The sequence below is a fragment of the Opisthorchis viverrini genome (genome assembly GCF_000715545.1).
Source record: "Opisthorchis viverrini unplaced genomic scaffold opera_v5_4, whole genome shotgun sequence".
Lineage (NCBI taxonomy): Eukaryota > Metazoa > Platyhelminthes > Trematoda > Opisthorchiida > Opisthorchiidae > Opisthorchis > Opisthorchis viverrini.
The window spans coordinates 638010-660469 of record NW_008751660.1 but is presented as its reverse complement, the minus strand read 5'-3'; the positions used below and the strand labels follow the sequence as shown (position 1 = coordinate 660469).

The following is a 22460-nucleotide window of genomic DNA, read 5'->3' as shown; positions in this document are numbered from 1 at the left end:
ACTGAGCTATACTAGGCGATGACCACGTAGTATCCCTCAGTCCTATCAGACCGGTTAGTGGATAGAGAGCAGACAAACAGTCTCTTGGTCCTCTGGGTTGATGGTTACAAAACCACGACTTGTTGCTGAAGAGTTGAACTACTATGACAGTCTTGAGGTCAGGCTTTTGGAAAAAAGTCATTCTCCCGTCTCGGTGAGGGTCACCTGGCAACATCTCACTTCACGTTGTACAAACATATGAACCTGATGTCATATAGCGTGTAGCGACATGATCCAGATCATCTTTAATTGCTGCATACAGCGACTGCATACGTAAAAGTACTGACGACTGCCACCTTCCTTCATGATGATGATGATGTGGGATGATCCGTTTAGAAGGGGATAGAATGTAATCTGGCACGCAATACTCCCGACAAGTGAGCTGCATTCTCAAAGGCAATCGAAATTATGGAATAGACGCCCACGTGCGAGTGAGTACGGGAAATGAGGTTCAATTGTTGCGTATTAGTAACGGGTAGCAGCCAGATAATCCTTTACACTATGGAAATCATTACCATCGACAGCATGACATCAGTGTTCAACACCGATGCCCGGAGAGGAGTAATTGAGAAGCCAGGTAAGGGAATCGAATCGTAGATATTGCTCATAAAGAGCTCGCACCACGTCTTTAATCCTTCCGGTTACCGAAATAATCCAAATCAAAGAGTAATACCAAGATATCATACGGTTCACATCATCATACAGGCTCTTCTTGTCACGGGAAAACCAAACAAATACGTAATAAAAAAAAGAACCTAGTGGTCAGGGGATTATAAAGGAGCTTTAAATTGTCAGTCGATTTTGGTCCAGATAAACTAGACGGAAATTATATCCATGAACGCAGACAGATCCACATAAAAGTTGCTCATAACTTGTGTAGTGACGTCATTCTAGATACATTTCAAAGAGGGCATACTCTTAAAAGACCATCTGAGGATGACAGAAGCTATCGGACTAGCAAGTTACAGCTTTTAACTGTTTCCGCTGGCAAGTACCCCATACCAGCAGTGATGAACTTAACTCTATTCCCTAAGGTACGTCCGACTCAGCAAGACCAAACTGTCATCGAAGGATAGCTTACTCCAATGATTTCAGTCATCATCATCATCATGTCGGACTAGCAAGTTACAGCTTTTAACTATTTCCGATGGCAAGTACCCCATTACCAACAGTGATGAAGGTACATCCGACTTAGCAAGACCAAACTGTCATCGAAGAATAGCTTACTCCAAAGATTTCAACCATCATCATCAAATGTGTCATCACCAACGTTGACACCGATGCCTCGCTGCCGTACAACTACAGGGGTTGACACTGATGCCTCACTGCCGTACAACTACAGGTTTTATCCAATTCTACCTAAGACCCTAAAGTGAAAAGGCAGAAAAGAGTGGATGAGGGGGACCTGGTACTGGCCTGTCGCAAACATTCTGAGGTGCCTAGGGTCAGTCAGACAATCTGAAAAGAAACTGGCAGCACGAACGACACTGACACCGAGTAGCCACCATTTCTTGCAACGTCTCCAGCCAAGCACGTGGTGGACATGGATGGTGGACCGCACCAACACGGAAACTCTTCGTTATCACTCTCACACCCTTCTGCAAAGTCATACGTTGTCAACTTCGCTATTCGTTCTATTTCGAAGGAGGCAACACTCGTCTCGATAGACAGGGTTTTAGCCTGTGTGGCCCATGGCCGAGCCAACGGTGCGCACCCTAATGTCGAAACTCACACAAAACGTCGATGTTAACTCATTCTGGCAACTAGTACGCGCAGCGTATCTGTTGGAAAGGCTAATGAGCGGTCTGTTCTGAAAACATCCATAAATGCACCTGAAAATCTGGCTCCAGAGTTTGCTTGCAAGTACCATGAATTCAACTGCCTGGAAAACTACATCGGGCGAAGATGCACGCGCGTCCCCAATTGATGGTTGATACTATGAGGATGTGTAGTCATGTAATGAATTGGTAACAAACTAAGCAGTCTCACCAAGTCTGGTAGAGATAGTAAACCCCCAGAACAATCGTATATAATGACAAAAAGTTACTAGTTCGATTCCTACAAACGTTACTATTGCATTCGTACAAAATCCCAGAAGTATGTCCGTCAAAGAATTTCCCATCCAATTTTCTCCATCAAAAGTTTGACGTTAATGGAAAACTCAGTGGCAGATATGGGGTGAAACAAACTGTATTCTCAGCAATATGTTCATGATAAACGAAGTACTAGCATCCCGAGATTTATGCTTCCTTGTCATAGTGAATGATTCACACAACGAAATGCCAATGTCTGGAGGTTGTTATGTCGGGATTCTGACGAGTGGGGATTCTTGCCGCATGCCAGCAATATCCGTTGTGATCGATGATAAAACGACTTTAGTCACGTGTCGGTCAGACGGCTAAGGTCCACTGCTCCCCTGTTATAGGGAAGTGCATTAAAGGCTAACCTAACCTCAGGCCAAAGCCCATGTTACCAACCTGGTGTCAGTTCCTGTCTGTGTTTCGATCCATCAACCTGTGCTACGACGTCCTCGTGGCAATCGCTCCTCCCTCGACCAATTTCGGTCGTGTGACCGCACACAGAAAATGATCCAGATGTTGGAAAAGAGGTAAGCAGCAACGTGACTGACGCTCGTCCTTTGCCTTTTTGTCGCCTTCATTCTGGTCTTAGCCAAGCGACCATGCGCGCAGAAGGAAAAATAGACTAACGGGCATGCAAGCTTTCATGTTTGCATATGTGTTTGCGCGGCACGAACGCGAAAAAGGACATAAGTGCACCCCGTGGGGGAGGCATACTGACACGCACGCCAAATTGCTGAACAGAGGGGGGCTAAGCGCTCGCCTGGACCAACAGGTCGCCGAGGTCAAGCTAGACAAAACAAAGTGCTGTGTCCGTAAGGCTTGGGCTGCCGATCTGAGAGAAACTATGTGGGCGACGGGTCAGTTATATTTCCCATCAGGCTGCCTTTCCATCAACTGGGTAACCGACACCCTGTTGCATGACGCATCAAAGCCTTCGAACAAAATAGGCAAGCCGACCTGTCCCACCTTAGAAACATCGGGACTTCGTCTCTCGATAAGTATGGGGGTAATCTACAAGAGACAAGTCTGGTTGGTAAACAATTTAGACCATGAGGCAGTCGGGATGACCACTAGACCGCAACAGAAAAACTTGGCGCAAGATCAAAGTATTGTTCAAGAGGTCACGAGATTTACGCCAAAGGTTTGCTTTCAAAGAATGGGAGAAACAAGTGACTGACGGTCCCCAGAAAAACAACCGTAGCAGCAGGTGAGGTAGGCCAGGCAAATAATGTGGTCCTGTGTGAACAGATAAAACACGGAGACAGCTTAACCTTGATAGCCTAGATCTACGACAACCCTATAGGTCTGGGTACACTCAACTCAAACATACCGGCTGGTGCGACCAGATTAAGCAATGTGTATGACCCATGGAAAAAGCTGTGTCGAGATTTAATCGGTGGACGGACAAGCATTCCCAAACCGGAACAGCAGTATATATTCAGGAGGAAATTACATGTGATCACATGTGATTATCCGAATAGGGCAGTATCGTTGCTGTTCATCGGTAGTTCTTGGATCCTCAATAGGACGGATGATGAAAAACCACACATAGTCCATGAAATTATGATCCAGGGACTTCTCACACCGGAAATTTCGAATAGCAATGTGTTTCCTACACATACGACCTGAAGGAATACCCAAGATATGCAGAGAACGAATGAATCATAAAGCTGCCCCCTCCTGGAGGGACTACCCCAGGTGACCGATCAGAAGCGACCCCTTCTATTCAAAGAAACCATTTAAAGTGCAACCCTTTGAGGGACGATCAAAAAGCACGAACGATTCGTGCGTAATCCCAAAACCGTGCTACATTCTTCTACTTAATGCTGGGATTTTGACAGCTTGTGTGACTAGTCTGAGCAACTAATGCTATGAGTCGGTAGCAGTTAATTCGGGTCAACACGAACCACCCCAGGTAATTACCGAAAATCAGCCACGAATCGGTCGCGTGATGAGCGGGTACCCGATCCTTAAGCTGATGTCTGTCATGTCATACTTGTTCCCAGTCGGTTTTGGCAGTGCAACAGAATGCCCAACTATATAAGTTGAAAAAGGGACTGTTCTAGCCTTGAAAATGTGCGCTGCAAGTGAATGGATCAGTGGATTCAAGAATCATGGCTGCAACATAAGAAACCGAGAAAGAGAATGTCTGAAAAATTCAATGGACAATGGTAAAATGATCCTGGTTCAAACAACCGGTCGGCTCACCTTCGGTTAAATGTTATTGTTTACGCTCTTCGAAAAGCCATCTTGACGTAAAAAAAATTAGCATTGATGTACCTCATCTTAGCCAGTGTAACAAGTTCTGCGGTAGGGAGGGTACGAAATGGTTCCTACTGTCTTTTCCGAACTGGCCAACTTTAAGCATAACAGTTTTGTTAAGAAGAAGAAGAGCAATTACGACCAGCTGAACAAGTCACGCTAGCCAGCGCACGCAGTTCAGTTAATGAGGCAGGAATATCCGCAACAGATGAGCCTGACCTTTGGTGATCGTGAAATCACGTGACCGAAGGATGGTATTACCTGTGAGCCTAATCGATAGTTGGTTCAACAAGCTCAGCTGATCAAACACGTGATACCCATTTCGACACGTACACACACACACAACACAAAGTTTTTAAGCATAACAGTTTTGTTAAGAAGAAGAAGAGCAATTACGACCAGCTGAACAAGTCACGCTAGCCAGCGCACGCAGTTCAGTTAATGAGGCAGGAATATCCGCAACAGATGAGCCTGACCTTTGGTGATCGTGAAATCACGTGACCGAAGGATGGTATTACCTGTGAGCCTAATCGATAGTTGGTTCAACAAGCTCAGCTGATCAAACACGTGATACCCATTTCGACACGTACACACACACACACACACACAAAGTTTGACAGGGGAGGAATCCTCATTTACACATCCGGTGCTGTTGATCTGGTCGCCTGGGTGGTGTGAACATGTCGTGAACAAGTCTGTCCGGTTGACCGTCGCGTAAACAAATGTCAAGGTCATCGATGCAGGTGGCCCTGTCACTGCTATGCGGGTGGCGCTTCAGTGGACGAGAAAAACAAACGCAGTTGCCGGTCAAATGCTAATAAAGCCGGTGAAGCGACATTGTCACTCGTATGTTTGACCCGGTGCGCGTCTACCCCATCACTTTCCGTGCTGAATTGGTACCTGATCAGATTAGCAAGATGCACTGCAAGCAGGGGCAGGACAGGATAGCTATCTTATCTGTACCGAACGCTACAACATGAGAACTGACGGTGCAAACAGGATGGCGGGGTGAAACTTAAACGGTTGGATCATGAGCTGAATCTTCGCAAAAACCTTGTCAAAACAGCAAAAGCAAGGAAGTGACTATGGTTTCCAGATCTATGTGTGGCTTTTAAAAATGGGGAGCTTCGAGCGTTCCAATTAGGATAATCATTCATAAAGTTGTCCTAGCCTACGGACGAAATGAACCAGTTCCGACACCTCGGCTGTTCGGAAGATCATTCTGCCGATCATGCCACACCAATGGTACTCAGTTGCTAGCTACGACTATAAATTTGTTCTCGCAGTTATACACTCGCCTGCAGATTAATAAGGCGTGGGTAGAAAATCAAACTGCATATATTCAACTCAACTTGCCACACAGGAGCCACCATCCAAAGTACCGAACGGGTGTGCTTGCGGGGTTAGTGAAACTTTGTTTATGAATCACTATCGGATTCGCCATTTATGGGTCCTTTAAAGCCCCAGATTTCAGTCACGCGTGTTGACTAATCGAACACCAAATTGTACGTAAGTGGAGTCCATCCACTTTGTAAATCAAGTTGGAGTCAACGGAAGAAGAACCGCTCAGTTGTAGCACACTTTCGGTGTCTAGCTGCCACGCCAACGGAAGGAGGCACAAGAACAGGGGTACGGCCAGGTAGCACAAGCGTATACAAGAGCAGTCAGGGTGCTCAGGTTGAGTCAGGTAACGCCTCATCTACTGAGCTATCTCGAGCTCTAAGTACTTCAAGGTGGTACTAGTAGTATCGCGCAATGAGACTCAAATGAAATTCCCGTTATTGATATCCTCCAAGCGAATACGTTCGAATAAGGACGAAATAAGATTGACGGAAACTCGGGGACTATATCCACTTTGATAGCTCCAAAGAGAGTAAAACAGGTAGTGGACTGACGAAGACTTTTCATCAACCCTATGGGTAATGATGTTCTACCAGAAATGTGTTCATTTTCCGTTGACGCAAACGTCACCGCTGTGACGACACATTTCCTCTTGATACTTAGTGTTTCGTTACGATTCACTGCTAACTATTTACCGGCAACCTCGTAACACACATTTTGCAGTTTTTTCGAAGCCGTTATAGAAAAGGCTTACTCTGTAGCCAAATAAACTATACATGGGAATAATGCAATAACCTAATGAAGTCACTTTTAACTGTAAAAGATACACTCCCCCGATAGAAAAAAACTCCCTTGAAGAGCGATCTCAGCCACGATCTGTCGTGCGGTGAATGTCCCCGTCAGTATGGTTTTAATACACTGCATATAATTGGGAACTTTCCGCGAACTTCGCGGCATAATTAGTCAAAAACTGTATTCCCAACTTTCATAATGATTCAGGTGGGCTTTGCGCAGAAGCGAAACCTATGATAAGGTTATCCACAAGACTTTAAAGACCCATATTCGGCGCTCAGTCAAGTAGAGTGGTTTGCAGTGGACAACTACATGAGATGAGCGCTAAAACGTACAGGTCGCTCAAAATGACAGAACCCTAAAACACGATACTCGGATTAGCTTAGAGCATGAAAGACCAAGCGTGTTACTTAAAAATTAGAGAAAAACGATCTATCCGAACCAACTTATGCTGCTAAGCTAAACTGAAACTAAGTGGGAACTACAATTTTTACAAGTTATTTGAGGAATGTAGCAGTGATCTCCTGCGTAAAAAGGACACCTCACAATAAGGGTCATTGTAGTCCCTTATCGGTGAGCTATTCTGGATCGATATGGTGATAAAATCATAACAAGCTTGCGGTCACCTGTTAGTAGATTATGTGTACATCGAGCCATGGAGGCATAACTGACAAATTTAAATTAGATGGAGTGAAAAAAAAGATTAGTATGTTTGCAGAGAGGTCAGTCTTGTCTTACGGTTAACACCGTTGCTAGATTTGGCACGTGTCCTCCAAACTTAGTGGTTCAATGCGCTCTGTCAACAGCCGCAACCTAGACGAGATTGCTGTCATTCGGACCGATCAAACTTGTCTAGGTGAACGCGGCTGAACTGACCATGTTCTGTAAAACTCGTAAACGATTCAGATATGAACCATTGATAATATTGTTGTGATCCGTAACGACCACACTGTTCATGAGCAAAAACAATCCGACGCGCGCATCTTCTCTACGAAGGTTACCACCAAGTAGTAGTTGAAGTTGATAATGAATACTGAATAATGACATTCATTCGGCACCCAGTTCACTTTCTTAATTGTGCCGTAACTTCAGGCTGAGAAGACCTAGCAATATAGACAAGCTGTATCCAGAGTGACTTTCGTAAATACTTCGCCCAAATTCATACGCAACTACTCATCTACATGCATCTCATTAGGATATCGCTACGGAAGCCACCTGTGTGTATAGGGCCACGCAGAAGTGACAAAACAACCCTATGGTGCTCCTTAAACACTTTTTTTTTAAATCTTACCCTGTTTCATTGTAGATTCATAGTCAAACCCATAATAAACACTGACAAACTCAACAGTATCCGCATATCGCACTGTGTAGATGATACCACGAAGTCACGCCATTTGACCCAGTGACCTGAATACGTTGCCAGGGTTGTATTGCAGTTTTGTACAATACTTACTATAGACAGATGATAATGCGGGTTAAGCTGAGCGGTCAAAGGTCTAAAAGGCTGCTCAGTAATAGGTCACCCACAGTCTAACTCTGAGGTCTTTGTGGATTTACGGTCAATAGGTCCGAAGTCAGCACGTACAAGCATGGTGAGAAGCAAAGGGTTGAATCAAGCACATCGAAAAGTGTGTGGATCTTTGGCTCGTTAAGAACTAATAACGAAGTGAAAAACTTGCGGCCAAATCTCCAGAACCGAAAGTCCCCAGTGCGATTCCATCCCTGATAACCCGACTGCTCCCATCTAAGCATAATCAGCCTGACGGCACTTCATCCTTCGCGTCTCCTTCCAACGTCATGGCTGCTATTCGCTGAAAGCATTGTTCAGCTGTAGCACCTGCCCAACCAATATGCCACCCGAAGAAAGCAAGAGGGCTGGGATATTGTCAGGTTGCCTAAGCCTAAGCAGAGGTCGGGTTCCAACCAAGGACCTTCCGGTCAGTAAATTCGCGCTCTGATCACTGAGCCATCCCGCCATCTCGCTGAAAGCATACGAACGAACGACTCTCGATCTCCCGGAAATATCGACAAACTATAAATGAGTGAGGTGTTCTTTGAGCAGACTAGTAAGTCTTAGATTGTTTGTGGGCAAGTATTAAAGACACGTTTATGACAAAGGGTACCCAGGTAACGAATTGCCTCATTGAGGCGGACGGGTGCACACTACCTCACAAAATGTCTGCTGTGTAGTCTTGGAAGAATATAACGGCATCGGGGTGATTTTATAGCCACACCAGTAAACGCCCAACAACCAACGAAGTCACGCACGTTCGAAGGTGGGGATGAAGACAATAAGTTGTTAAGCGGTCCTATAGTGGCACTCAATCGACACGCAAATTCTATCTGAATTCATACAAACGCTACGATGTCACTGTGCCCACGGACGACATTTGGGCTTTTGGCTTTCCAAATTCAAATAAACTGAACTGAGTAGGATACGACACATGGTACAAAGATCAATTACCAAGCCATACGTGGTCGTAATATGACACGCTTGTGACTATTATCTAGGGTGCGAATGTAGTCACCCTGTGGGGAGCAAATACTGCGGACGAAGACACGAAAGGTCGACCGGTTCAGTTGGAAGATTCGACTGACAGTGCATCCGGTCCGTTCGGTGAGGGGGGTGAAGTACTTCGGACCGTAACATCTGCTTACTCATACCAACCAGATGTAATCTGTTCAATGAGTTTGGTAAGAACATCCGCCTATGCCAAGTCCTACTTTGTGCAACTATGTGTGTGCCGTTTCACTGAGTGTGAAAGACAGAGTGCTTTGACTAAATGCGGTAAACGAGAAGTGTATACATGGGAAATATAGGCCTCCACTTCCGTTACATTTGTAGACTACCTTACAAAGAGTATAGCCGGTAGAGCGGTCAGAGAAATGCCATACACAAGGAAATGCAGTCTCACTGTGTCAAATCTGACCGTGGGTATGCATCATCTGCACTAATGAGAGTTGACCTCTACAATGTAAGAAAATGTTATCACGAAACTCCGGAGTGCGGCACAGGCACCACGAAAATGGAATAGTCGACTGGGTCTCCGTCACATCACATCACATAAGCACACGTACCTTGTGCCTAAGCGCGCGCACAGTACCTACGCAGAAAGTGTGCCACTTGCGAATGCACTGCCTGCGACGTCACATGACCAGGGTACAGGCTAACGTTGGTCACAAGTTTTGAACCTGAAGGCACACATCTGTCGTCCTGAATTTGTTTAGCGTAGTACCTCGCGCACAAACGCACACAAGCGCATCTGCACGCACGATAGCACGCGCTCCGGGTCGAACGTATCAGTCGGTCCGCGACCCGCCAGTTAGATAAGCTGGTCAAGAAAAGCTCACATGAACAAAGACTCCGAATGCAAGCAATGTCCCAAGTCAAAAGTTGAGAAAACGAGAACCAACGCACGATACAAATGTGAAGAATAAAGCTGTCTAGTTTGGATCGAAACCGAGGAAGCTGGTTCCCGGCAGACTGGAAACATTCAGATTTCTCTGGAAACAAATAGTAAAATGGTGGATAGCAGCGAACCAAACTCTTTTGAAAACAATGTAAGCCAAAAAATTTCCCGACTAGTGAAGTCCTTGTATTGATACTCTACGGCTGTCTCCATCTCTGAAAGTCCACTTACAAGAGAATGATCCCTTAGAAGAGGCTGTTTTCGTTAGACCCTTCAAGTGTATTTCAACGGCTAACTACACTCCCAAAAGGAACTGCTTTTAGTTAGTACCATGAGGTGGACACTCCGGGGAGGAAATACTCTATGAAAGTGGGAAATGGGGATGAGGGCTATTCTAAAGTGACTATGTTTCGAAATGATGACTGGACGGCGAAACTCACAGGATGTTGATTTTCGCGATTTAAAAAATTACGAAATCATAATACGAAATGAAGCACAACTCTTTAGTTTAAGTTGATTCGCACGCAAAGCGTGATGACCCAACCAAAAGATAAAGTATACGACTCAGAACTACAGAGACTACACAGCAAGCTTCTCGAACTCACCACATGATTGAGTAAAGCAGATTGAAGTAAACAGTACAGGAAATCGTTCATACTCGACCCCGACTGGGCAAGCAATGCGGTCAAATCTTGGACAGTCGCAGACACGGTGTTTCCACCGGAAGGTAAATTATTTACCACAGAAACATCGGTTGCCAGATTGCCAGAGGTTGGATTTCGGTCATTGGTTGGGTTGACGGCTGTGGGGCTCCGCAGAGTAGGACCAGTACCGTCTGTATGTGCATTATGTGGAACAACCGACGTCAAGGTCAACTCGTTTGCGGTGGAAGAGACAGGTGCAGGTGCGGAATTTGCCGGCAATGACCCGACGCTTCGCAGAAGTTGTAACAGCTGAGCGTTGGAGGTCTTACCAACAGGAATGGCTGGTGTTGTGGCAGCAGATAGATTTGATGCAAGACTGCTCAAGAGGTTGCTCAGGCCTTGGTTTGACACGGTCTGTAGCGTTTGAGCCGCGTCTAGAATGGGGACAGTGTGTGGTTGCAGTATGGTAGGTCCCGACGATTGGGTCAGAAACGAACCGATATTGCTCTCGGCTTCGAGTTTTGGCATCAGGCATGCTTGTGAGAAAAGTACGTTCGTGATCACACCACCCGTTCTACTGTTCGGATCGAAAGCACTTAGAGGAGTAAGAGAGACAGTGTTTATGAAATTGTTCGAGTTCGCGTTTGTCACGTTGAGTTGGGTGGAGGTATTAACCTGGTTTGTTGATAAGGTTTGTGACCAACTGGATACGGCAGCAGCAACCGGATCAACGCTGGTTTGGGAAGCGGCCATACGCTTTGCAATTCGTGAGAAATCAGAAAATAGGGCGCCGATTTACTGGCCCAATGGTCCACATCTACGTGCTCAGAATGACTTCCAAAGTGGCAGGAAGGTGTTTGGTCTCACCTTGCTTATGGGTTTGTGCGGATGTCTGAAACAGTTAAGTATGGAAATCAGTAACTGCTTACGCGCAGAATACGTATCCTATTCAACATATAAGTATGGCATATACTTTAGTGCTGTTGTTCTCATCCGATAAAAACGGAAACGGACAGAAATTCAGAAAAAATCTCCAGATAACTTTGCGCCTAAAACTAATCGTTCAAAACACTAAAGCACTACAGAAAAAGTCGTCGAATAAGTTGAAAACAGTAGATAACAGTCGAATGTTGAAATCGCAGTTTCAGTGATCTACCAACTGTTCTCTCTCTATCCAACTTGTGCAATATAGAGTGGATAGTAAACGGCTGACTGATGAATATGCAAATCACCACACAGAGACCATTTGAAAAATGTGATACCAAAAGCTTGAAAATTTTGAAAACAAGGTCAAGGAGAAACGGTCAACTTCTGATATCATGGAAGAGGCTTAGTGTGGGCAACCGCTGACATTTTCTGCGCAAAAACGTCCGAAAGTACTTGTGGGATGATGATGTCAGTTACAAGACCAATAGAAATTGCTCTCAAAGCTTCACCTTCGACAGAAAGCTACGCGATGGGAAAATGGACTTCATTCAGAACTCATATACATGCGTATGCCAAAGGCGCATTCGTTAGGTAGCAAGTAGTATTCATCCGAGCTTTCTACTCCCACCATTTCATTTTGACGATGATCTACCCACACCACCACACTGTCTTCGTCGAAAGCTATCAGGCATACCAAGCAGTACCCTAATCCTCACACACACACACACACACACAATCCTCGTCAAACTCACGACGGCTATACCTCTGAAGAGAAGCATCTATTTTCTTCACAAACGAAGAGATGGATAACCTTTGGCCGATTGTGGTAAGCGGAATCGGTCGAGTAACAAGGACAACTACGACGGCTAACCGTTAAGGTTAAGTAACCTATTGCTGTTCAAGCTTCAAGCTACCTGGTAAGTTTGGATCAATTTATGTGAAGCACCCCAAGGATCTGATTTCCAAAAGACTATTGTTGTTGGATATGGTGTCCCTATGAAATTCCGAAATACGTCGAACGGCACAGAATCGAACGTTACCTTGTCAACATCTATCGTGAACAGAGCCCTGTGGTAAAGCGTCTACAGTCATGTGCATATTTTATGTGCGCGTGCGCGTGTAACTGAAGTCTGAATGAGACAACCGCTTAACCCTCGTTTGTCAGCTGCATGTCATTTCCACACCCTAACGGAAGTGGCTGTCCTACTTGAGAGCACTATTGTCCCATTGTGTCACTGAGCGCAGGGTCCAAGGAACCCGCTCCGTTCATCTATTGATAATGTCTATTTCTGTCGTACCCAAAACTAGTATATCGCTGTCCTTATAGGCGGTGATAGAACTCTCCTCGAAATGTTACTGACAAGATTTATTCCTCATATTCAATCCACCCATGGGAAACACTTATGAAAAACAGATTTGCCGCCTCAAAATACGATACTTCGATATTTCACAGAGCGCAAATAAGACTGTTCCGTAAGTTAGTCCGGCCGTCTGAACTGCACCCGGGTAGCCTGGGCATCCTAAGTTCAAGTTTGCTTTCTGCCTTACCTTATAGGTGATGCGTCTAAGGGTAGAAAGGAAATTGTCGGAAAAGAGGAAGCTACTGAAGATGAGGCTAGAGCCTGCGTGAATCGACTCATCGTCTTGTTTCCAAGCGTCACCATGTCAGGTTTACCTGTCTCTTATTGCAGCCCTCCTCATCAAACAGTCCGATCCACTTCCATAAGTATCACAATACTCAGTACTAGCTTCCATGGTTCTCGATAAACCGCCGAAACTCTGTAGTATTGATCAAAATAATGCGCATGTACGGTGTACACAGAAATATGCGTTGAGCTCGAACTGGATGTTAGTTGGAGGCACAAATTCGCAGCAGGTCCTCAACAAAGCGCTCAAGTACACGACTACATGCTATAAACCCAAAAGATGAGCGCCTAAACTTACGCACTGATTGATTACCCGCAACGGTACAGGCACTTAACTTTCAAAGTTATGGGAACTTTGCAAAAGCAGATAGATAGCGTAACAGAGGCGTATTGCTGACATGCTTCCGACAAGTCCTATCATTATCACACTCCTCAACCAATCACGTTCACAGACTGTCAAAATAATCACCCCAGCAGCTTGGTCAATTAGTGCCACCGACCGACATGATAAGCACGGCAAGATAAAGCTAGTACGATATGTTGTGGGTTTTTGGGTAGCAAGTAAACCGATTTAAAAACCGTGTTTATGCGCTGAAATGTCAGGATAGGTTGCCGATCTATAGCCAAGTGGATAACAGTGAAAAGATGATGATGAAGGACATAAGAGTTCAAGTCCCAGGAGACGCAATGTTCGATACAAATCTACAGTACTCCAAGCCTATTGATTCAATTTGGCAATGAAACCACTAAGAATTTTCGCACCTTTATCCATTGTGGGATCTCCCAGGATTATTCAGAACATCTCTCGGCAGAAACCACATGTCTGAATGTGAACCCAACTCAACCCAAGTGATGGCGTGAAACAAAAATTAACACCCCTACCCACACGCGTGGATCCTTTTCAGCACACGTTGAGGCAAATACGAAGGTACCTTGGAAAAATAAAGGGAACGTCTTAAGATATGAAAAAAGATAGAGCTCTTCGAACTCAGATGCGGTTGGTCTCTTATCGTATCCGTCTGGAATCTTGTTGGGATATGGGTTCAAAAGGAAAACTGCAGTCAGCAGAAAGCATGCAATCACCTGATCGATTAAAGTATCAATTGGTCTAGTTTACAACACTCCGAGGATCGCGGTTTAACGATGCGCGTTGCCTGGCGAGATTGGACCATATCATGACCACATCCTCAACAGTGATTTTAAGGGGAACGGACGTACCATTCTCCCCAACACCTAATAACCATAAATGAACACAACCCTACAAACCATTGATATGTGCTGTGAAGCATGTAGCAAATTATTATAGTGATTTGATCCCTGAAGGTCAGGTGCAACGGGGACACACCAAACAACTGGTACCTTTAGGCTTCGGTCCCCAGGGCATATGAACGTAGGTTCATCATATTCCTCAATCGATCCCTCAGCAACGCAGCAAATAGACATGTCGTGAGGCAAAAAAGACGCTTTGTACTGTCACGCACGAAAGCATTGTCCGTTGAGCACCTACATACTGAAGTGAATCCACAAGTTCTCAACAAATATGCTGATAAGTTATGTCGATTGGCATTGAGTCATGTCTGCTCTAAGTCTTCCGCTCTTCGTTCGCCTTCAATGATTGTACAAGCTAACAAGCCTTCGTAACCGTCCGGCTTGGTATCACCAGATGTGAATAAATTTTGTGCTTGATTGCCCCGCTTCTCGCATACCAATAACCAACCACATAAGTATTCTTCTATCGTTCGTATCCCGCCAGATGTTGCCACATGCCGCTATTTTTCAAAACCAATATTTCAACACCATGGGTAGGGAAAACGTGCTGAATGAACGTCACTGTTTCACAGGCGTTTCGATGGAAAAGTAAATTTTGTCTGGTAATGTCACACGGCCTTGAAAGACAAGTGCAGTGATTGCGCTCTAGGCTGAAATATTCACAAGGCAGAGCGGTTTCCCTTGGTCTGACGTTTTACCAATGAATCCTGTCCAAAAAGAACATTTGTGGAAGAACAAATTATAATCTGTTTTGCGGATGGGGCTTGCCGTGTATGCCGTCAAGACCAAATCGGTATGGAGATGAGTAAGTTGAAGAACAAACCTTCTCTAGGGAGAAATCCTAACACGGGAGAACGATTCTGATAGGCTCCAGTATTTTACTACTGAACCCATCTTGGAAAGGAATTAGGACAGAAAATCCACTTGTGAATGCTGCGAATGGTTTTTTGGTCGCAGAGTACATCGAAGCAACGTCAGTTTTAACTGGCCAGAGCTGAATAACAGCAATCCCAGTAGATCTCGTAGTTCGTCTCAATAACAAGCATCAAATGAAGGGGGCACCCGTAAATGGATTAGTTTTATCTGGTTGAAAAATCGACTGAATTGCAACTAGCGATGAAATAAAGATACCATTTATGCCTTTCATCACAGTCGGTCGTTCGGCTGGAAAACCTTTTCGGTGCCTAGCCGCCATGCCACCCGAAAGAAGCAGGGAACTGGGATACTGCAAGGGTTGTCCAAGCCTAGACAGCGAAAGTCGAGGCAGAGGTCGGGTTCGAACCACGGACCTTCTAGTCAGTAAATTCGCTCTCCTAACCCCTGAGCTATTACAACTCGACCACCAATAGGTGAAATGCAGCTATTTGTGGTCAGCATGTCACGGACACCGATAGAAGTGGAACGCAGAGTGTGAAGGGAGATCTGGGGGGAGCCGACATAAAATTAACAAAAGGCGAAAAATAGAGGTGACTCAAGTGTTAAGTCACATCGGCATCGTCCAGACGAGAGTATTCAATGGTGAGACGTCTACAAAAACATGGCTGTTCTTTTAGTGTCTGGTTGACAGTGACCGGTGGTCCCTCAAACTCATTTTATGCCAGCAAACGATTCCAATTGGCGAGCGTTAAAGCTGGAAGATTATTATTGGTAGTGGTAGTAATGATGCGCTATTTTGCGGACCACAGTTGACAAGATATTCGTTTTAAGACAAACGGAAATGAACCGGGGTATTTAAGCCGCTAGACTTCATTTTCCGACTCAAAAACTGAAGAAGCATTCCGGGTCTCCAGAACGCGTCACGTGCCTTAACAGATGCCGAGCAGTGATTTCTTACGTTTCACGTACTTCAAATGGTTTCAAAGTTATTTCAACTAGACAATGAACCAGTTAACGATATTGGTCTATGTCTAGAGTTCTGGTGTACTCTTTCAGACACAGTACTCTCTTCTTGGTACGACATCCAAAAATCGAAGCGATTTCGGTCGCATTAGAAAGCTGATCTTAGTCACCATCATCATCAAGGACAGCAACATGAGTGTTGGCACTGATGTTTCACTGTCGCACGAGGTTGGTCTGGCTATAAAAAGATGTGCTGGCCTACGTCAAGCATACTGAGGTGCCTACACCTCCAACCGCTCAATCAGACAATCTGGAAAGAAACTGACAGCACGAACGCCACTGACATCGATTAGCCGCCATTTCTTGCAACGTCTCCAGCCCAGCACAGGCAGGGTCACGGAAATCCCATCCTAGAAAGCGCACAATACCAACACCACCCAAATTCTTCGTGATCTCTTCCATGCTTTTCTGCTGATTTAGGCGTGAAGGGTCGAGTAGCCTGACACGAGTGCTGTGCACAACCACGCGACTGTATTAGAAAGAGATAGAGAAAATAGCACACCAGGCCAGTGTTCACTGTCACGTTCCAAGAGAGGGCGGCGATTCCAATTTCCCCGTCCAACAAGGGTTGCCTTCCGTGCTGTTATGTGAATTTACTTGACTGGCTAAGTTACCCTTTATCTTGGTCCAGTCGACAAACTGTATTACACCAAGTGCAGAAATTCGCAAAACTATAGGACTCCAAAATCGGGTTGGTAATTGGTGTAAAACCTGAGGGTCACCCAAACATCAAACGCAGCGGATCAACTGAACAGAAGTCATCACTGGGGGGTCTCCAATTGGACGGTGGCTTAAGGTAATCCTATGTTTCGCTGTTGTTGATTTTACGTTGGTCCCTTCCAAATACAAGTATGTAAGTTCTTGGTTTCGTTCCGGATAGTACGTGTCAACCACCAACAAAAAAAATATTCTATCAGGTCCACCAACGGTTGAGCCTTGGCGGGCAACGAGCGTACTGCCATGAGTCTGTCGCAGGCTATACGTTAATCTTCGAAATTACGTTATTTAGGTGCCAATTCCATGTGAAGCAACTCCAGCCTCAAACGTAATTTGTTCTGGCGACCTCTACCCAACTACATCCGCTGCGTTGACCAGATGACTGATACGAAGCGATAACCAATTTGCAAAGGATAGACTATCAGACAGTGCTGTGGGGCACAGTATGGAATGTGAATGATAGCGGCAACGAAGCAATCTACGGAGTGTCGCAAGATTTAGGAGCGTGTTCGTAAATTAACGATGCTGAGGTACGAGCCCACCGGCTTAAGCTGTAGATTACGGATTTGAGCCCAAATAATGTGACGGGGAGTACAAAGACGTCGTCAGCAAAGTTGTAGCAGATCAAACTGGTCAAACAACAGTAGCAAATCAAGCAAGATTGCAAGTGTGAATGTTCCAGCTCAATTAAATTCGGTAAATTAGGTAAAAATGAACGGAGCATGAAGCTAACAAACCCGGAAACAGTGATGTAAGCCCTTCAGACTTAGTCTTGTCCAAGAAGACTGTATTCCGTGTACAGGGAATTTCCCGCGCCAGAGGGGAATAGTTCTGAATTTAACTTGACAGATGACCTATCTACTCAACATTCTGGTAAACCTTCAGCCCAGCTTGAGGATATAGCGGCAGCGGTAGTTGATAAATGAATTTTTGGCGAATAGACGTTCTCGTGAACAATGAAAGAACTGAAGCGCATTCAACAAAATTTCGGTCGTTGTGCACAAAGTCGGTTTAATTCCGTCCACGTTCCATGTCACTTCTAAGCATGAATGAATTTGTGGTTGTCGGAATAGCGCCTTTACTGTCCTGGTGCGATTATTCCGGTTAGTCCACACCAAAGCGGGAGGGATATTACTCAAACGGGTATGTGAGTTCAAGCGTTGGAAGGGGGCGTATCACGTCAAAAATAACAAACAGCTCGTCAATTCTGGTTGAAAACCTCGTTGGCTGCCCTACAAACCGACTAGGATTCAGCATCTAAGACTCCGCCGGAGAAAGGAATCAGTCAGAACAACGAGCCCTTATACTTTTTGGCGAACGGATATCCAGATCGAGATGAAGGACTTTAATGCTGTAACAACAATGGGATGAGCTACTGTTAACAGGTCTCCAAGGCGGTTCTAGTTCCACATGTAAAACTGTTGGAATGCGCACTAGGAGCAGCTGGAATTGAACGAATACTCCAGGATGTGCTCGAAACCCTACAAAATCTCTTAACGGCTCTTAAAAAAAACTGAAGTTCGGTTTAGATTAGAACCCTAAGTTTCGCAAACCCTAAGAAAATCCAACACGGTCAGCATCAGATGTACTGAACAGATCAGCAGATCACTTATCGGAATGTTATAACATTCCCTTTAAATTAGGGGAAGATGGCACAAAGCTTGAGAACACGTGGAGCTTCGGTCTGAATCTGCTTGAATGGCATTTGGAATCCGGTGGACTTCCTGCAGGGGGACTACTAGATATTGAGAGCTTAATGGGCCTCAGTGATATCGACAGATTGGCATACGCATACCCCATAGTAGACCATTCGAAGTTTAGATTGAAGAAACGGCACTTCATGACTTCTTCATGTGTGCACATTGATCACCCCAAAGAGGATTCTCTATAGATATGCAACTTGCCGAGAGTTCCTGAGGGGAAACCCCACGAAAAATGGCTCTACTGTAAGGCATAAGTCACTTCCAGGTCAGCATCCCCGGGGAAGAAGTTCATTGCCATATCTTGGGTCAGTCACCTGAATCCTGGGAACAATTGCAGCATCCAGCTCAAGACAGTGCAGCCGAAGCGCGAACTCCTGACCAGAGAGACAATAGATCGCGTCCAACCTCGACATCTCGATTCTCTGACTAAGCTCAGGAGGCAGTAGTACCTCATCTCTCGTGCTTCTTCAGTTGAGTATTAGGTGGACAATAAGCCTTGTTGACCGCAGCTCATCTGCGTAACTCCGTGACTAAGATGTCACATAGACATCACGAGAAGCGGAAAATGAGCTCCGAAACACAGATACACATTAAGCGTTCAGCAATTCTATTCGGGGTATCTGTAAAAATTGACTGCCCTCTATATAAGTTTCGTATACAGTGACAGGATCTGGCTTGGTAACAGCAACAGTGTAACTTTTCTCCCCGTAGTTCGAACCCGATCTCCGTCTAGGCTAGGGCCAGCTGACAAAATCCCAGCTCTCATGCCTCGTACTGTTGGCATGGCAGCCAGGCACGGAAAAAAGGTTTTACAACTGAGCGACTTCCCCCTCTTCTGGCAACCACCAGCAGCGCACCGCCCATGAGCTTCGAGTGGCTTCCGAATAAGTAGTTCACTGGTCGTAGGACTAATACAGTAATACTACACCATCCTCCGGGGAGTTGCAGCAGTCAAGCCTACGTGGTTTATGTGATCAGTCAACCAAAGTGCCTAGGGTTACTGAAAGTTTGACGAATAGGTACAGCAATGTAACATGAACAGTCGCTTCATTAAGACGAGCTAAGAGCCATGTTCTAATGACGTACTGTCGTACTCCATAATTCCGTTCTATTTATTTTCTGGAGGGCTATTGATAGCAACATCTAATCTTCTCCGGGAATGCACAAAAAGCCGGCTGTCTACGCTCCAAGGAGTAAAGTTTGGATGGAATTACCGAAACATACTCATTTGCAAACGAATTTGGTTTTGCGAGAGACTCACCTGGAACCCAGCTGAATCTCTCGTTTGTGATGTCTCCAGGTAACTGAATGTGCTGCACCAGGCCGCCTCATGTCTCAGATGCTACGATATTCGAGATACCGCGATACAAGTATATTCGTAATGCACTACTCATAAGGTTGCTGAAAATCCCTCGAGGACAGCATCTAACCAAACTTTAGAGGGCTTCCACAGTTTCCAGACCATTCCTGGTTCACAGCTCGCTCAGTCCGTGTGAGGCGGCACAGTTACTAGCACGGAATTCTATCCAGCTCTGTCCTTCGGGTTACCCGCGTTACCTGTCTGCATTGGTGTCTGCTGCTTCAGTCGGAGTACCGCTAACTACCACAAGGGGCAAGCAAAAATTAAGACTAGTCGCACTGTGCCGCATGCAGTAAATCAATCCATGTGAATTGGGATGATTTCGGAATAAAGCGCGGTAAAGTTAGGGGACTTCGAAATAGGATATGAACAACAGCTAAGACTAGTGGGACTAACCAAATAGCAACCTAAGAGACCTAGGACAGGCAGACCGCCAAACAGACGTAGGGTTGAGCCTGTCTGTCCCTCATCAAATACAGACAGTTTTCCAAAGTGGATAGAGTATTACAGGACCGACGGTGGCACCTAGGACAACGAATTTTAAACCAGTCAAATTGGGCGAACAGATAAAGAAAGCCCTCTTGCTGTCATATTGGTCTGTGAATAGCCTGATACAAAAATAACAGCTACAGTAACGATGAGACTCTCCTGGTCACAATACCAACAGAGACTATGCTGAAGGCGGATTGTGGATAAATTCGCACTTACCGAGCGGTTTACAGTCGAGCCAGATGACCTTGAATGTGGAGAATAAAATTCCAATTAAAAACTATATCACACTGAGTGGATGATGGAGGCTGAATATTAGTGGCCACAACGAGCACTGACTGTTCGAGGAATTATGGTAATCCAACAATCGACGGGGTTAGCCGCACACTGCGCGGCAGGTCAGTCAGATTGACTGCCTCAGGCGTAGGTCAGGTTTGGGTGACAGGCTGAGCGGCTTCGAACGCACCGGCGTGCACGCGCACACATACGCACAAGAATGCACGTGCGCACCCGACAGAGCGCAACAGAGAGAGACGCGCGTTCATGGCATGGAGCGGTTGTGAGCGAGACCCAGACAGGTATGTCGCAGCGATATGCACCGCACGGAGGTGGTAAGCTAAAGATCGACGGCCTGAACTCCGACTCCTATTTGTTGTAGCAACCACAAGCAGACAAGGCCAGTGTCAATACATCTAACTGAAGGGGCGTGACCAGTGCGGAAGCGCTATGAACGCACAGCCAGTCAGGTTGCGCGGTCACTCGACTTGGGAGGCTTCGCCAGACAGGCGACTGCCCGTGCGCGTTGTATGTCGACTCAGACGCACACACGTGCTTTGTGCTCTATGCGTGAGTCGAGGCACGTTCCGCCTGGATTCGACACCAGGTTGCTGTGGTACTCATGAGTCTCGCAGTTTCGACAAAGCTGTGACACCACAGGTTCGCCCCACTGTTTTTTCGCTCGCAGGATGTTTGCATAGGACAACGAAGCACTTCAAATGTCTAAATAAGCTGCGTTCACTAGTTAGCTCCATAATACTGAATAAGCTTGGTATAAACACTGGGTGGGATTTGCTCAGAGCGGTCAGTCTTTTAGGCATGGTGCAAGCAGTAGGTAGTCTCTGATGCCAGTCTTGGTAACTTGGTACAATATGCAGAGGGCGGTTATCCATAAGTTCAGGCCTAAGCTAGGTCCGCCTGTTGGTAATAAGTTCAATATATATTACCCGACTCAGTTCTTGTTTAGTTCCCCACATCGTTTCTCATGACAAGAGCGGGATAGAGCTTGCGGACTACTTCATCGACCTCTACTACCCCGGAAGCATAGTATTCCGACTTGACACCACTGACCTTGGGCTGAGATCTAGTGTTGCCAAGACAATGTAGCTCAGGGAATGTGTGTGGAGGGGCGGGAGTTTGCTAATGCAGACCGTGCTGCACGTCCTGTCTGTCCTCTTGTGAAGCACTGAAGCAATGAATGTACAGGCGAAATTTCCGATATTTGAGATTTCCCATGCATTCCCTGAAGCGGGCACTTGGTATTCGCTGGATCGAATGCCGGACACGGCGCATTTCGTTGGGTTGAAGGTCACATTCAAATTTAGCTGGCTGGAAACGAACTGGAGTTTGCCAATTCAGCGATAGACAACTTTGAGCCAGAGATCTGAAGGATGTTGCACCTGGATACATCTGTGTCAACGAAGCCCCGCCTTAATGTCCTGGATATTCCGGAGCACTCAAACCCGCAGCAGTGCTAGAAGTTGCATTCTGTGATAGTTATGTGGAACAGGCTGAATAATGTCTGACACTAACTGGCCATATACATGTGCCTAGGATACGTCTCGCGATTTATGCATGCCATCAATGTCCCTTCCCATGCACTAT

General features: G+C 45.7%; 1 protein-coding gene across 1 annotated transcript in view; it reads right to left on the bottom strand.

The window, feature by feature from the left end:
• T265_00408 (hypothetical protein) overlaps nt 1-20935 on the bottom strand; it is a gene marked incomplete at both ends in the record, with an annotated part of 65513 nt that extends 44578 nt beyond the window's left edge. Inside the window, 2 exons of the mRNA XM_009164181.1 lie at nt 10531-11461; nt 20799-20935. Coding sequence (XP_009162445.1) covers nt 10531-11322 — 792 coding nt within the window. The remainder of the gene's footprint in view (nt 1-10530; nt 11462-20798) is intronic.
• Between the last annotated feature and the right edge of the window lie 1525 nt (nt 20936-22460).